Source organism: Panthera tigris, chromosome A1, assembly GCF_018350195.1.
Source record: "Panthera tigris isolate Pti1 chromosome A1, P.tigris_Pti1_mat1.1, whole genome shotgun sequence".
Taxonomy (NCBI): domain Eukaryota; kingdom Metazoa; phylum Chordata; class Mammalia; order Carnivora; family Felidae; genus Panthera; species Panthera tigris.
Window position 1 is genome coordinate 138,810,817 of NC_056660.1, and position 14,309 is coordinate 138,825,125.

The 14,309-nt window shown below is 40.0% G+C and overlaps 1 protein-coding gene across 3 annotated transcripts in view; it reads right to left on the reverse strand.

Moving 5' to 3' along the window:
- ANKRD31 (ankyrin repeat domain 31) overlaps positions 1 to 14,309 on the reverse strand; it is a 135,946-nt gene that overhangs the window by 7,405 nt on the left and 114,232 nt on the right. The window contains exons 22-25 of one of the 3 annotated variants that reach the window (XR_006218519.1): positions 7,817 to 7,957; positions 3,558 to 3,703; positions 3,043 to 3,090; positions 1,540 to 1,563 (exon numbers count right to left, since the gene is read on the reverse strand). Coding sequence is in view for 2 of the 3 variants with exons in the window: in XM_042988484.1 (XP_042844418.1) it covers positions 1,461 to 1,563; positions 7,817 to 7,957 (244 nt within the window). In the remaining variant the exon portion in view is untranslated. Of the gene's footprint in view, positions 1 to 1,460; positions 1,564 to 3,042; positions 3,091 to 3,557; positions 3,704 to 7,816; positions 7,958 to 14,309 lie in introns of those variants that run through there. The other 2 variants (XM_042988493.1, XM_042988484.1) reach the window with 2 other exon arrangements.

Here is a 14,309-nt window from a genome sequence, read left to right on the forward strand (position 1 = left end):
TTCCTGGACCCCACTCCAAGATTTGATTAGGTAGATCTGCAGTCAGAATTAGAAACCAAAGACCACGAATTATGACAATAACTTCTTTCAGTTTAAACCCTTTAACTTCTCCACAATTTCTGTTTTACCAGATCTATTCTCCCAGAATGATGAAAAGCACTCTTGAGGCTATCTTCACAAAAATGGGGAAAATGCATCCTATTCTAAAGCCAGTTTTTGAGACAAAGAAGGACCCTAGGAGGTTACAGTGGATTAGGTATAAAGTTAGGAAAGGAAAGTCCTTGGAATTATTAAGGTTTGTCTAGGAAGCATGGCCCTGGGGAGACTCTGGTTAGGGGCTTAATGATAGTAATCCCTGTTTGGTTGTTGACTCTGGTTATCACAGAATTATCATCTTCTGTATTGTACTTCCATTTCTGCTTATACTGTCCCCAACTGGTCTGAGGCAGGGACACTGGGGGAAAAAGCAAAGGGTAACAGAGACTTAGTTATATTCGTTTTATAGAAATGTGTGCAGCCTCTTCCCAGATCATTTCAAAATCTGCTGCTTAACGATGAAGACAACATTCTCTTCAGCTTTCTTGGGTTAAAGTTGATTCCACCAGATAAAGCACATTAGTTTACACTAACAAGCAAAGATTTATTTTAGTACTTGATTTTAGAAAACTAACCAAATCATGCCTGCAGGAAGGAAAAAAGTGCCATTTTTCCTTTTATATGACAGTTAAAAATCTACCCAAAGTAAGTACAACATAGATTTAGAGAATGGAATTGTGAGAAAAGGTGTCATTTAAAAAATTCTCCTAGAATCACCTATGCTTAAAAATGGAGTGCTATAAACAAACCAACAGAAAATAAGTGTTGGTGAGGATGTGGGGAAATTGGAACCCTTGTATGTTGCTTGTGGACATGTAAATGACTCAGTTGCTGTGGAAAACGGTTTGGCTGTTCCTCAAAAACTTCAACATATAATTACCATATGATGCAGCAATTCCACTCCTAGGTATACAACCAAAAGAACTAAAACCAGGTTAAAATATATGTATAGACATGCTCACAGCAGCACTACTTCCAAAAAAGGGAAACTGAATGTCCTTCAGGGCAAGATCCTTAAAAGCATTATGCTAAATGAAAGATGTCAGACACAAAAGGTTATATATTATATGATTCCATTTATATGATACATTCAGAACAGGCAAATTCATACAGACAGAAAGTAGACCAAGGGGAGCAATTGTTGAATGGGTGTGGAGTTTCTTTTTGGGTAATGAAAGTTGTTTTGGAACTACACAGAGGTGGTGGTTGCTCACCACTGTGAGTGTACTAAATGCCACTGAATTGTTCACTGTAGAATGGTTATTTGAATGTTACATGAATGAAAATACAAAACAAGGAGTGCTTTCTCAGTAGCTTTGGGCACTTTCCTCACAACTAAGAAATGGGTGTTGGTCTGCACGTACCTGGAAGACAAGGTTGATGTTGCTGAGGCGCCATGTTTGGCTCTGAGGGTACGGGTATTTCCTCAGAAACATACTTTACAAGCTCTTTCCCCAGATATGTTACCTGCACACAAGTAAGCACAGAATTCAAAAGTTCTACATTTCAAAAGAAGCAAATACACGTCTCTCTTGCAAACTGTAACTTTGTTAAAGTACTGACTGTTGTCTATCACAGACTGGCAAACCATAGTCCATAGACAAATCTGGCCTGCCCCCTTTGTTTGTAAGTAAAGTTTTATTAGAACACAAAGATACCCATTCATTTACTTACTATCAATGGATGCTTTTATGCTACACCATCATTGAATATTGGTGACAAAGACCATATGCCCATGAAGCCTGAAATCTTTATTATTTGGCCCTTCAGAGAAGAAATTTGTTACCCCTGCTTTTTATCATTAAACCTCTTTCCATTCACTTAGTAAACAACCATTAAACCAGCATGGGCCACTTTATAGTGTTAAAGAAGTAGCGTTGTACTAATAAAATTAAACCACAAAATAGTACTTTTCAAGAAATAAGACATTTAACTGTTCAGATTAATATCATTTCAGGGCTATGCATCCAATTTTTTTGGCTTTTTCTGGCTTGTTTGTGAACTTAGCTATTGTTTATCAGCCTTGAAGGTCAGATCTTAGAGATCCCTGCACACAAATGGGCTGGGCTGAGGCACACTGGCAAACATTTGCCACAGGGTCCTTGGGTTCTCCACTCTTTGCTCCAGGGTGGCCTAATAATATGCCTCAGAAGCTAGGCTCACTGTGGCTAAACCATCCAGTCTCAACTCGAACATCCCTTCCTCCAGGATGCTTTCTTAGAACTTCTAGAAACTTAGCCAATAACCTTCCTCTAGACCCCCATAATTTCTGTGCTTATTTTTCTGTCAAGGAACTTATTTAAATGAAATTATGTGTTAAGAGGTCTGCTTCCATTAACATAAACTCCTTGAAGACAAGGTCTGTGTCATATTCATTTTTATACTCTTAGCACTTCGCATACTGCCTGACAATTCTGGGGGGAAAACCTCTGCAGTCTGAGCTCTTAAGCAAGATTCTTACATTCTCTGAGCCTCTGTTTGTGCATTTGTAAAACGAGTACCTCCAAGCTTATCAGGCTGTTGTGAGGATTAGAATACATGAAAAGCATTTGGCATACTGTCTAGCATGTCCTGAGTGCTCAATAAAAGCTGTTATTTAACAGAATGGGGCAGACATAAGGAATCTGGAAGGTTTAGGCACCCTCTGGGCTCAATCCCATGACCAAACAAACTTACTAATGGAAATGGAACAGATCTGTCTGACCCACTGTGCTAACCCATCCCCACCTGTCACAGGAGAGATGAGGCCTCTGAATACCATCTGTCAGTTCTCCCAACAACTAACAATTAGAAACAACAGATTTTGTTCACGTTGTGCCCTGATAATATCCAAAATACCTTACAGGCCTGTCAACATGCAGGCTCAGTATATTCTCACCTGCACTTCAGATTTAAAGCAGATTTTTATCACTTAGTACTGGGTAATATAAAGTGGTAAAATTGTACCTTAGTAGCCTTAGAAGTCATGAGTCCGCATAGGTCTTAAACATAGCACTAGGGGTAATTCAGACATAGAACACAGCTTTAAGAAAATTCACGGAGTTAAAGATCTAGTTTCTTCAAGGTGGGGGTAATTTATTGAATGAGGATAATAATATATAGACCTCAAACTGAACAGGCACTAGTCACTCCTGGAAACTGTCCATTTCATAATAGTGTCTGCGCTCTAGTTGTCTAAAGCATAAGAGCCAACAGTCATCATATTTGCATAAATCAAACTCTGAATCCTAAACTAAATCTTGAATCCAAATCTAGCTCATATGCCTGCTCTGATAGAGGCATGTAGGATGAGCTGTTGGTGAGGTTTTTAGGGTCTCGGGCTACATAGCTGCCAGCAATCTTGACAACTTTACCACTCAAAACCCATTGTGATGAGGGGCAGCTGATGGGATGCCACCTCCCCCCAGAGGAGAACAGTAATAAAGCTGGAGTTAGGGTAAGATGCGTGCTGTGAGGGTTACCTGCAGGTTGTGGTGGTCCTGCTTTTCTAAAATGTATAACTACAGGAGTGCTTCATCCGAAGGTCACTGATGCTTTCCTTGAGGCTCTTAGGTAGAAGGTCCATTATTCTTCAGAAATTAGTTCATTGTGATTTCCTAATATTATACTTGGGAAAGAAATGGTGGGCATTTGTGTGTGTGTGTGTGTGTGTGTGTGTGTGTGTGTGTGTGTGTGTGAGGTAGATGCATGATTCAGTTAGCCACTATTCTGGAAATGTAGTTAATCAGCCAAGTGAAATTATTAATTAACTTTATTTTGGTATGGTCTCTGAAGAAATAAAGTACAATCTCAATTGTCATTGACTGCAGTCACAAATGTTTCTCTATACTTTATGTTCTAACGCATCAAGAGAAAATATAAAACATAACCTGCCTTTGAACATTAAAGAGGTGTCCAAGAATTTACTTCCCTGCTGGGGCTCTATTTTATTTGAAAGTATCAGTCCATTTTTCGTATGTCTTCAGGAAAACCATTTGTTGGTACTGACTAATGGGAATCTGTTCATGGATGATCAAATGACTGTTTTACTTCCATTTCAAGTTTTATGAAGCAAGTCTTAACAAATTTACACTATCCCAAAAGGAAGAAAGAGGAAAGGAAAATTGTTTTTGTTGGAGGATGGGAGAGGGGGCAGAAAAGGGCAAAGAAACAGAAGAAAACTGTAGGTTTTTCTTTTAGGTTCACTGTAACACCAAGACATAATTTGGCTAAAAAATTAAAATAATTCTCAAATATTTGAGAAGGGAGGATAAAAGTATAACAACTGCCACAGAAGACAGATCCTGGGGAAATATGATGGAAGTGAGGTTCACCTTCACACCGCCCCCCTCTTCCCAATCCCCATCCTAGAGCCTTCTCCACTTCCTTCTCCACTTCCCCCAGGCAGTCTATGTAGCTCCAGGCAAGAGAAGGGCAGTAGGCCTTTCATATTATTTACAGTCTTCAGGATTCACACCTCTTTGATATTTGTATTTTGAAAGGGCCCACATCTCCAGAGTAGAAGCAGGACTCACAGAAGTTTAAGTTAATTAAGACACTTTGGGAATGATTAATTGACCCAATGAGGCTGGCTGGCTGTCCAGATCAACAATTCCCATCACTTTCTATACTCCTACCTCAACCTTTCCCTACCTTGATATTCCTAATCATGGTGGTGGGAGGAATTATTTTAGAAAGTGTGTAGGGTGAGGGGTAACCACAGAGAAAAGTTAATACTAGATCCAAAACAGTGAATTTATAAGGGTCGAAACTCAGAGAGTGAGTCATTTGGATGGAAAGTATGTTGCCCAAGAGAGCGGTCACTGCTCCTTCAGTCACTGCCCAAAATGGCAGTGTATTCTTCATCTGCAAAGATCCAGTCCTGAGCATTCACAAAATGAATGGTCACTGCCATTCTTACAATTTCCTACCATAAATGTATCACAGAAAGGCATTTTTTTCTGCTAGAAGTGAGCAATTTTTGCTGCACAAGAATGAGACTTTGCATAAATCCACAAAGACAGCTAGGTAACACTGTGTGCTCTTTTCAGTTCACGGCAACTGGTTTCCAATGAAAGGAATGTGGGCTCCCTTGTGTTGTAAATGTAGAAAATAATGTCCCTCTGTCCTTACTTGTTGTAAATGTGGAAAATAATATACAGGGAACCAAAAGACCAGATTCTAATCCTAGTTCTGGCACTTACTGGCCTTGGGGGTAATCAACTCACTTAATCTCCTATAACTCTGGTTTTACATCCATAGATAGAGAAAATAGTTAATTTTCTTGCCTCTTGGGGTTGTTGTGAAAGAATACATGTAAAACCCTTTATAAATCACACATAACTATCCAAGTCCTAGAATTTCCACATTGGAAGGTCTTTAGAGACCATTTAGCACTACTACTTATTTCATACATAAGAAAAATGATGTTCAGAAAGGTTAAGTGACTTGATCCAGATCAGTGATTCTCATTCTAGGCTGCATATTACAATTACCTGGAAAGCTTTTTCAAATATTGCCACCTGGTCTTCAGTCAAGACTATTAGATCAGAAGGTATGGAGCTGGGGTCCTCCAGGCATTAGCAGTTTTTAAAAGCTCCTCAAGTGATTCCAAAGTGTAGGCAGGATCAAAAAACATTCCCAGATCATGTAACTTATCATGAGTGGAACCTGGAACCAGCCTGGTCTCCTGTCTCCCTCCCAGAGATCACTCTGCCATATCAGGATGATACCTAATAGTCAGGAGACTGCAGGAGTGAGAGGGATCAGTGATGCCCAGTGGGAGTAAGCATCAGAATTCCCTGTATAGCAGCCCAGCTGCTTGGGTAGGAAGTATGAGTCATCTCTGTGTCTAGTGGCTGTTGTCATTCTGTCTGAGGCAGGATAAAACCTAGTTTTCTGGCATTTCTTGCCTGACAAGCAACCACTCTGGGACCTATAGCCACACCAGCATTCTCAGAATGAGTCAGGAGAAATGTTCACATTGACCAATGTAGCCAAAACACCCTGTCACTCAGAAGCAACTGTGAATTCAGGAGTTACTTCAAGATAAGAGGAGGCAAAGGTTTCTGTGTTAAGTTTTAAAAGAGGGTTTTAAACACTGCAAAAATTTTTACTGGGGTAGTGTTTCTCAGCTTGGGGTATTTATTAAAAGTACATGAGCACCCTGTGGTAATTTTTAAGACTATTTTTTGAATATTAAAAAAAAATCTAAGCCTACTTAGATAATCTGTACAAATATCTTATACCCAATAATTCTTCTATTTTTAGCACCCACATTCGCCTTTGACTTCACTATCACCTCGGTGTTAAACCATATGACTAACTGACATGTCCAATGAGAAAAGACCATAGGCAATGTGATATATAAATGAGGCTTAAGTACAGAGTGAGGGCCAAATGATGTCACAGCCAGCTATTCAAAAGCAGAAAATGCAGTAGTTCCAATAAAGAAAAAGAGTGGGAGAACTGAGTCATCACTGGGCACACTGTAGCAGAGGCATGTCGAGCTCAAAAAAACTAAACTACAGAAATCAGAACCATATTCAGGCTGTAAGCATAGACTATTTCAACAAAATGATAAAATCTATCACAAGTTTGAGAAACTTTTTAATAAAAAGGGATTTCCAAGGGTAAAATGTTAATTACTAACATGCAAATATGACTTATGAATCCACGGAAAGGACTGGGCAGGATAAATTGAAAGCAGGTGGCCTGGTGACTCCAGGGGTGGGAAATAAACAACTAGAAAAAACCTTTAAGAAAAAACCCATAAAGACTATAAAGTAGAAAACAATCCAAGATGTAGTGATGTAAGTGAGGGAACTACAACACAATTTTGGAAGCACCTGCCACAAAGGTCTAGAACACTGAAAAGCAATTTAGGGATGCAGAAGGAGAGGAGAAACTAGGAGGGAGGGTGGGCAGAGCTAAGTGGGACAAAAAAGGAGAGAAGAAACTGGGCCTTTTATCACTAGTACACTGAGGCTTACTGTAATGGCTAGTGGAGGCTGAAGGCATCTGTAATTCTGTTTAACAGTAATGGTGGATGTCTGATGATTCACACTTTCCTGGGTGAATCATTCCAAGACTCTTCCCTGAAGTGTGACAATGGATATCTGGAGGTGGTTGATCTTGGCCATCAAAGGTGTCAGTCATTAATTGTCTTCAACTGGTGGTTAAACTGGGCTTACAACTCAGAAGACAGAACTGAGGGGAAGATTACTAAGTCTGGGAAGTCAGAATGAAAACAAGTGTTTCTTTTTGGGGGTTTAGCAATTGATGGATAAGACTGAGTTCAAACAAAAGTGCAGCATAACCTCTGTGGGTCTTAGGCTGCTTGCTCCTTCCTGTGGTCTTGGGGAAGATTTTCCTTCACTGCACCAGAATACTAACATATTAACTTAATTATCAATACATCAGAGGTCCCAAATTTTCTCTAGGGAGTCACAAAGACCTGAAATCACCTGGGGGAATCCTAGGGGGGAATCAGGGCATTTGAATTTCTGAGACTAGGTGAGGAACAAGGATGGAGAGGCTCAGTCAGCTGTCCAAGTCTGCCCCTGGGGAATTCTGTTAAACAAGAGTTGTAGGGGAAAGCACGTAGCATATTGTATTAAGGATATATGAGGACATAAAAAAGCTTGGAGAAGTTCAGATTTCTTAAAAATAATAGTTTTATCATAAAAAATGTACATTTCTATTTGAATATGCAGTTACAGATAAATTAAGAATGACCCACCTTACTCCAAGCATAATTCCAAGTCACGTAACTGTCGTCTCCTAGAAGATCCTTGAGCCAGGTGACTGGATTTTGATAAATCTGACCATTTTCTACCTTAATTTTACCACTCAATAAAACACTGGCTTTGTGAGTAGTCTCCTGAAGTGAAAAATAAAAGAAAAATTAAGAAGGAAAAATACCTGAAATATGTGAATGTCTGCTTTTGGCCAGGATGAAGTAAGAGGAGGCAGATTTGTCCTAACACGAACAAAAAATAGACAACGTATATAAAGCAATAGTTTGTTAGATACCAAACAACATCAGGCAACAAAGTACAGTGATCCGTGAGAACTGAGAAATTAATGAGGTGAGCCTTCCAAGTGGCCCAGCCATTGACTTGAGAGAATTTTCAAGTCATGGTGCAGGGAGAGGGGATCCAGGCAAAGCCTGTGGACTCCCTGAGGTGAAGAGGCAGAGCAGAGTATAGGAAGGCAAAGTGCCCAGAGTCTGTAGGGCAGAGTACTGAAGAAGAGAGAAATACAAAGAGAGAGAGAGAACTCTGTAGATCTTCAGAGGGTCCTCTTTAAGTATTCAGCTGAGTAGTGATTAGAGGTAATGACACCTGGCATTCTGAAAGGGCAAAAATAGTGCTTGTTCCCAACAGAAAACCTCAAAACTGGTAGGGCACTGGTAGGGTACACAGAAGAAACTTACTTAAGTAGTGAGAAATAATTAGCCCTAGACTGAAAACATGCTCCAATCCTGCCTACCACATCTTAACAGCAAGACTTAAAAGGATCAAATTGTTTCCAAGGAACTTACCTGTATTTTGGAACAAATATATAAAATGTTTACAAGACTACAAAAATATCCAGCATCCAACAAGGTAGATTTCACAATGTGTGGGATTCAATAACAAATTAACAGGCCTGCAAATAAGTAGGAAAATGCAACCCATACAGAAGAGACAAAGCAATCAACTGAAAATGACCAAGACTGATAAGAATGTTATAATCAGCAGATAAAGACATTAAGTAGTTATTATAATCATATTCTACATGTTCAAAAGTTATGTGGAGGCAGGGAAAATATTTTTTAAAAGACTCAACTCAAAGTTCTAGAGATGCAATTACAATGTGTGAGATGAAGAGTACTAGATGGGAATAGCATGTCCAATAATAGATTAGACACTGCAAACAAAAAGATTGGAAAATTCAAAGATAAAGCAATAGGAACTGCATAAAAACGAAACACCGAGAAAAGAGAACTTAAAAAATGAACAGATAATCAGTGAACTGTGGAATGATTTCAACCAATCTGTGTGTAATAAGAGGTTAAAAAAGGAGGGGAGGGAAGAAAAAACACTTGAAGAAATAAATTGGCTGAAATTCTTCCACATCTGAGATTCAAATTTGGAACCCAGAGACTCAAGAAATCCAATAAACCCTAAGTATAAGAAACATGAAAAAAATTATGCTAATGCATCTCATAATCAAAATTGTTTAAATCCAGAGATGAAGAGAAAGTCACTAAAAGCAGCCAGAAGGAGCAAAAAGACACATTATGTACAGAGGAACAAAGTTAAGGACAACAGTGTATTACTTGATGAAAACAATGCAATCAAGAACACAGTCAAGCAACATCTTTAAAGTACTCAAAGAAAAAAACCATTCCAACCTAGAAATCTGTATCTAGCAAAAATATCTTTCAAAAATGAAGGTAAAATAAACTTTTTCACACATGCAAAAGTCAAAAGGATTCATTATCAGTAGAAGACCTTCAATACAAGAAATGTTAAAGGTAGTCCTCCAAGAGAAGAAAATGATAGCAAATGGAAATCAGGATCTGCACAAAGAAAAGAAAAACAGTAACAGTAATTACATAAGAAAGATATTTTTCTTTTTATTTAAATCTCAAGATAATTAGCTGCTTAAACAAAAATAATGATGTAGTATGGAATTTATAACATTGGGTAAAATATATAACACAAAGGTCAGGAGTAGAAAAATGGAAGCATACTACTTTGCAGTTCTTATAGTATACATAAAGTGGTACAATATCACTTAAAGGCAGACTGGGGGAAGTTAAAAATAGGTACTATAAACTCTAAAGCCACAACTGAGTAAAAGGAGTTGTAGCTAATAAACTAACAAAGGAGATAGAACACACACACACAAAAAAAAAAAAAAAGAAAAAGTGAACAAAGAAGAGATGAGAGAAATAGAAAACAGATGTCATGTGATAAATTTAAACCTAACTATATCAGAAGTCTCACCAAATATAAATATTCTAGAATCAACTTCTGGCATGACAATGTGAGGATCCACTCCCAGGTGAAAAGGCATTTAAAAATCGTTGAAATCTCTGAAAATGGTCATAAAGGCATGCAGCAAACAGACATCTATTCAGCTAAATCTATGACAATTAGGTTAAAAAAAAAAAGGGGGAGTCTGTGGTATGTGAACCAAGATTGTTTCCTTCTTCCCTTCCCAGTTCAGTGAGGTGCAGATTCTACTCCAGAATGTGTAGCCACAAACACAGGGCTCCCTCTCCCTACAGCCCCTAGTCAGAGGGCCACCTTCTTGTCAAGGGCAGGATATCAACATTTCTCATCCTGCCCTCAGCTATTTGTTGCTAAGGTTAAGTTGAAGGTAAGTGCATCCAAGAGGCTGGATGCCTGGGTGGCTCAGTTGGTTCAGCATCTGACTTTGGCTCAGGTTATGATCTCATGGTGTGTGAGTTCAAGCCCGCATCGGGGTCTGTGCTGACATCTCAGAGCCTGGAGCCTGCTTCCAATTCTGTGTCTCACTCTCTCTCTGCGTCTTCCACACTTGCACTCTATCTCTCTCAAAAATAAACATTAAAAAAAATTTTAAAGAAAAACAAAAATAAAAGAGGCAGGGGATCCCTTCTGTATAGCCTGCACTGGCGAGGTAGGGGCTCCACCTTTGGCATGGTGTCACTATGACTACTGGGACCCTGATCACCCTTGCCTGGCTTAAAAGGTGGTGGTTTCACATCAGGAGAGAGAAGCTGTAAAGGCACGAGGCTACTGTGCCTGCCTCAGCTAAATGCTCAACTACTAAAGCTGGGGTGCCGTTCAAAGAAAAGCCGCTGTGTTCTACCCAGCTCCCGAGCTAAGGTACAGAGATTTTGCCTGGGAAAAGAAGCAAGCCTTAAAACAGATGGTTCCTAATCTCCTCCAAAGGAAATGACTTCATTTGCAACAGAACATAGAAGTTCAAGCTCAAAGGCACTTTAAAGGCAGTACAGGTTGTGGTAAAAGGCAATTGAAAGTAAATTGGTGGATTCATTGGAGATACAGGCTAAGCTGTATGCTGGCTAGTTTTCAGGAGAAAATTGGGAAAATAGATAGTAGGGCAGAGACTTCTTAAAGTCAGAATAAAACTCCAACACTGACCTCAAAAACTATCCCTTCAAAGGAGCACACATTTGATTGGATTAGTCTGTAGCAATTTATGCTTCAGGTCATTGTTGTAAACAATAGAACAATGAACCAGCAATAAGTGGAGCTTGATGGTTAGGTATGGTCAGGGAAAGAGACACAGGGAGACCTGCCAAGGCCTAAGTCCATGTGATATAATATCAAAAGTTTAACACTACAGTAGGTAAAAATAACCTCACTAAAACAATCTATCCAGTAACTAAATAAGCAGGCACATAATAATAACAAGCCTAAGAGAAGGTGGAAGCCAGTATGCAGATTTGCTATAATCCATGACCCATTTAAAAATATCTAAAATGTCCAGTTCCAACAAAAAATGATGACAGATATGGGAAAACAGGAAAGTAAGACACATACACCAAAATAAAGCAACAGAAAACATCTGTGAGAGTGACCATATGTTGGATTTAACAAAGACTTCAAAACAGCTACTATAAAAATATTGAAAGAACTACAGGAAACCATAATTAAACAAGTAAAGGAAGGAATGATGATAATGTCATATCAAATAGAAAATATCAATAAAGAGAATTTAAAAAAGAGAACCAAGTAGTAGGTATGGAATTGAAAAGTACAATAACTAAAATGAAAACTTTACTAGAGGGACTTCTAGTACTAGAAGGACAAAAGAAAGGAATAGAAAATATACTGGAAACAATAATGGCTAAAAACTTCCCAAATTTATTGAAAAACATTAATCTGTACTTTTCGAAGGAGGCTCAGTGACTTCTAAGTAGGATAAACATGAAAAAGTTCATAAACAGATACATGCTGAAAGTCAAAGACAATGAGAAAATAATGTACAAAAGAGAAAAATGACTCATTACTTACAAGGGGACCCCAAGAAGATTAACAGCCAGCTTCTTACCAGAAACAAGGGAAGTCAGAAGCAGTGGAATAATATATTCAAAGTGTACAAAGAAAAAAAGTGTCAACCAAGCATTCTATATCCAGCAAAGCTATCTTTCAAAAATGAAGTTAAATAAAAACATTCTGGAGGAAGACGGCAGTGTAGGAGGACGCTGGGCTCACCGCGTCCTGCTGATCACTTAGATTCCACCTACACCTGCCTAAATAACCCAGAAAACCACCAGAAGACTAGCAGAACAGATTCTCCAGAGCCAAGCATAGATGAGAGGTCCACGGAAGAGGGTAGGAAGGGCGGAGAGGCAGTGTGCGCTACACGGACTGGCGGGAGGGAGCCAGGGCGGAGGGGCAGCCCGCCAGCAAAGGAGAGCTCGAGTCTGGCTTGCAAAAGAGGAGGGGCCGGACGGAGTGTGTTCTGACAGCAAGCGGGACTTAACATCTGGAAGGTTATAAGCTAACAGCTCTGCTCGGAGAACGGGAGGGCTGGAGGACAACGGGAGGGCTGGAGGACAACGGGAGGGAGAGTTGTTGAGCCCCGGACAACAGAGCGCAGCTTGGAGGGGAACAAAGGCGCTAGACAGCCCCATCTCCCTCGCCCATCCCCCAGCCAAAATCCCAAAGGGAACCAGTTCCTGCCAGGGAACTTGCTTGCACCGTGCAAACACCCAATGCTGTGCTTCTGCGGATCAATCCCTCCGGAGGGTCTGACTTCCTCCCGGTGCCACAGGGCCCCTCCCGAAGCGGATCTCCGAAGTAAAAGCAAGCTGAACCTGCCCCTCCCACCCCTGTGCACCTTGCCGACCCACCCCAGCTAATACGCCAGCTATTACAGCACCACAAGCCTGGCAGTGTGCAAGTAGCCCAGACGGGCCACGCCACCCCACAGTGAATCCTGCCCCTAGGAGAGGGGAAGAGAAAGTACATACCAGTCTGACTGTGGCCCCAGTGGTGGGCTGGGAGCAGACATCAGGTCTGACTGAGGCCCCGCCCACCAACGCAAGTTATTCAAGATAGTACAGGGGAAGTGCCCCACAGTTCCACACCACTCCAGGGACTATCCAAAATGACAAGACGGAAGAATTCCCCTCAAAAAAATGTCCAGGAAATAACGACAGCTAACAAACTGATCAAAAACGATTTAAACAATATAACAGAAAGTGAATTGAGAATAATAGTCATAAAATTAATCGCTGGGCTTGAAAACAGCATAAAGGACAGCAGAGAATCTACTGCTACAGAGATCAAGGGACTAAGGAACAGCCAGGAGGAGCTAAAAAATGCTATTAATGAGCTGCAAACTAAAATGGAGATGACCACGGCTCGGATTGAAGAGGCAGAGGAGAGAATAGGTGAACTAGAAGATAAAATTATGGAAAAAGAAGCAGCTGAGAAAAAGAGAGATCAAAAAAATCCAGGAGTATGAGGGGAAAATTAGAGAACTAAGTGATGCACTAAAGAGAAATAATATACGCATAATTGGTATTCCAGGGGAGGAAGAGAGAGGGAAAGGTGCTGAAGGTTTACTTGAAGAAATAATAGCTGAGAACTTCCCTGATCTGGGGAAGGAAAAAGGCATTGAAATCCAAGAGGCACAGAGAACTCCCTTCAAACGTAACTTGAATTGATCTTCTGCACGACATATCATAGTGAAACTGGCAAAATACAAGGATAAAGAGAAAATTCTGAAAGCAGCTAGGGATAAACCTGCTCTAACATATAAAGGGAGACCTGTAAGACTCGTGACTGATCTCTCTACTGAAACGTGGCAGGCCAGAAAGGAATGGCAGGAGATCTTCAATGTGATGAACAGAAAAAAATATGCAGCCAAGAATCCTTTATCCAGAAAGTCTGTCATTTAGAATAGAAGGAGAGATAAAGGTCTTCCCAAACAAACAAAAACTGAAGGAATTCATCACCACTAAACCAGCCCTACAAGAGATCCTAAGGGGGATCCTGTGAGACAAAGTACCAGAGACATCGCTACAAGCATGAAACCTAGGGACATCACAATGACTCTAAACCCATATCTTTCTATAATAACACTGAATGTAAATGGACTAAATGCACCAGCCAAAAGACATAGGGTATCAGAATGGATAAAAAAACAAGACCCATCTATTTGCTGTCTACAAGAGACTCATTTTAGATCTGAGGACACCTTCAGATTGAGAGTGAGGG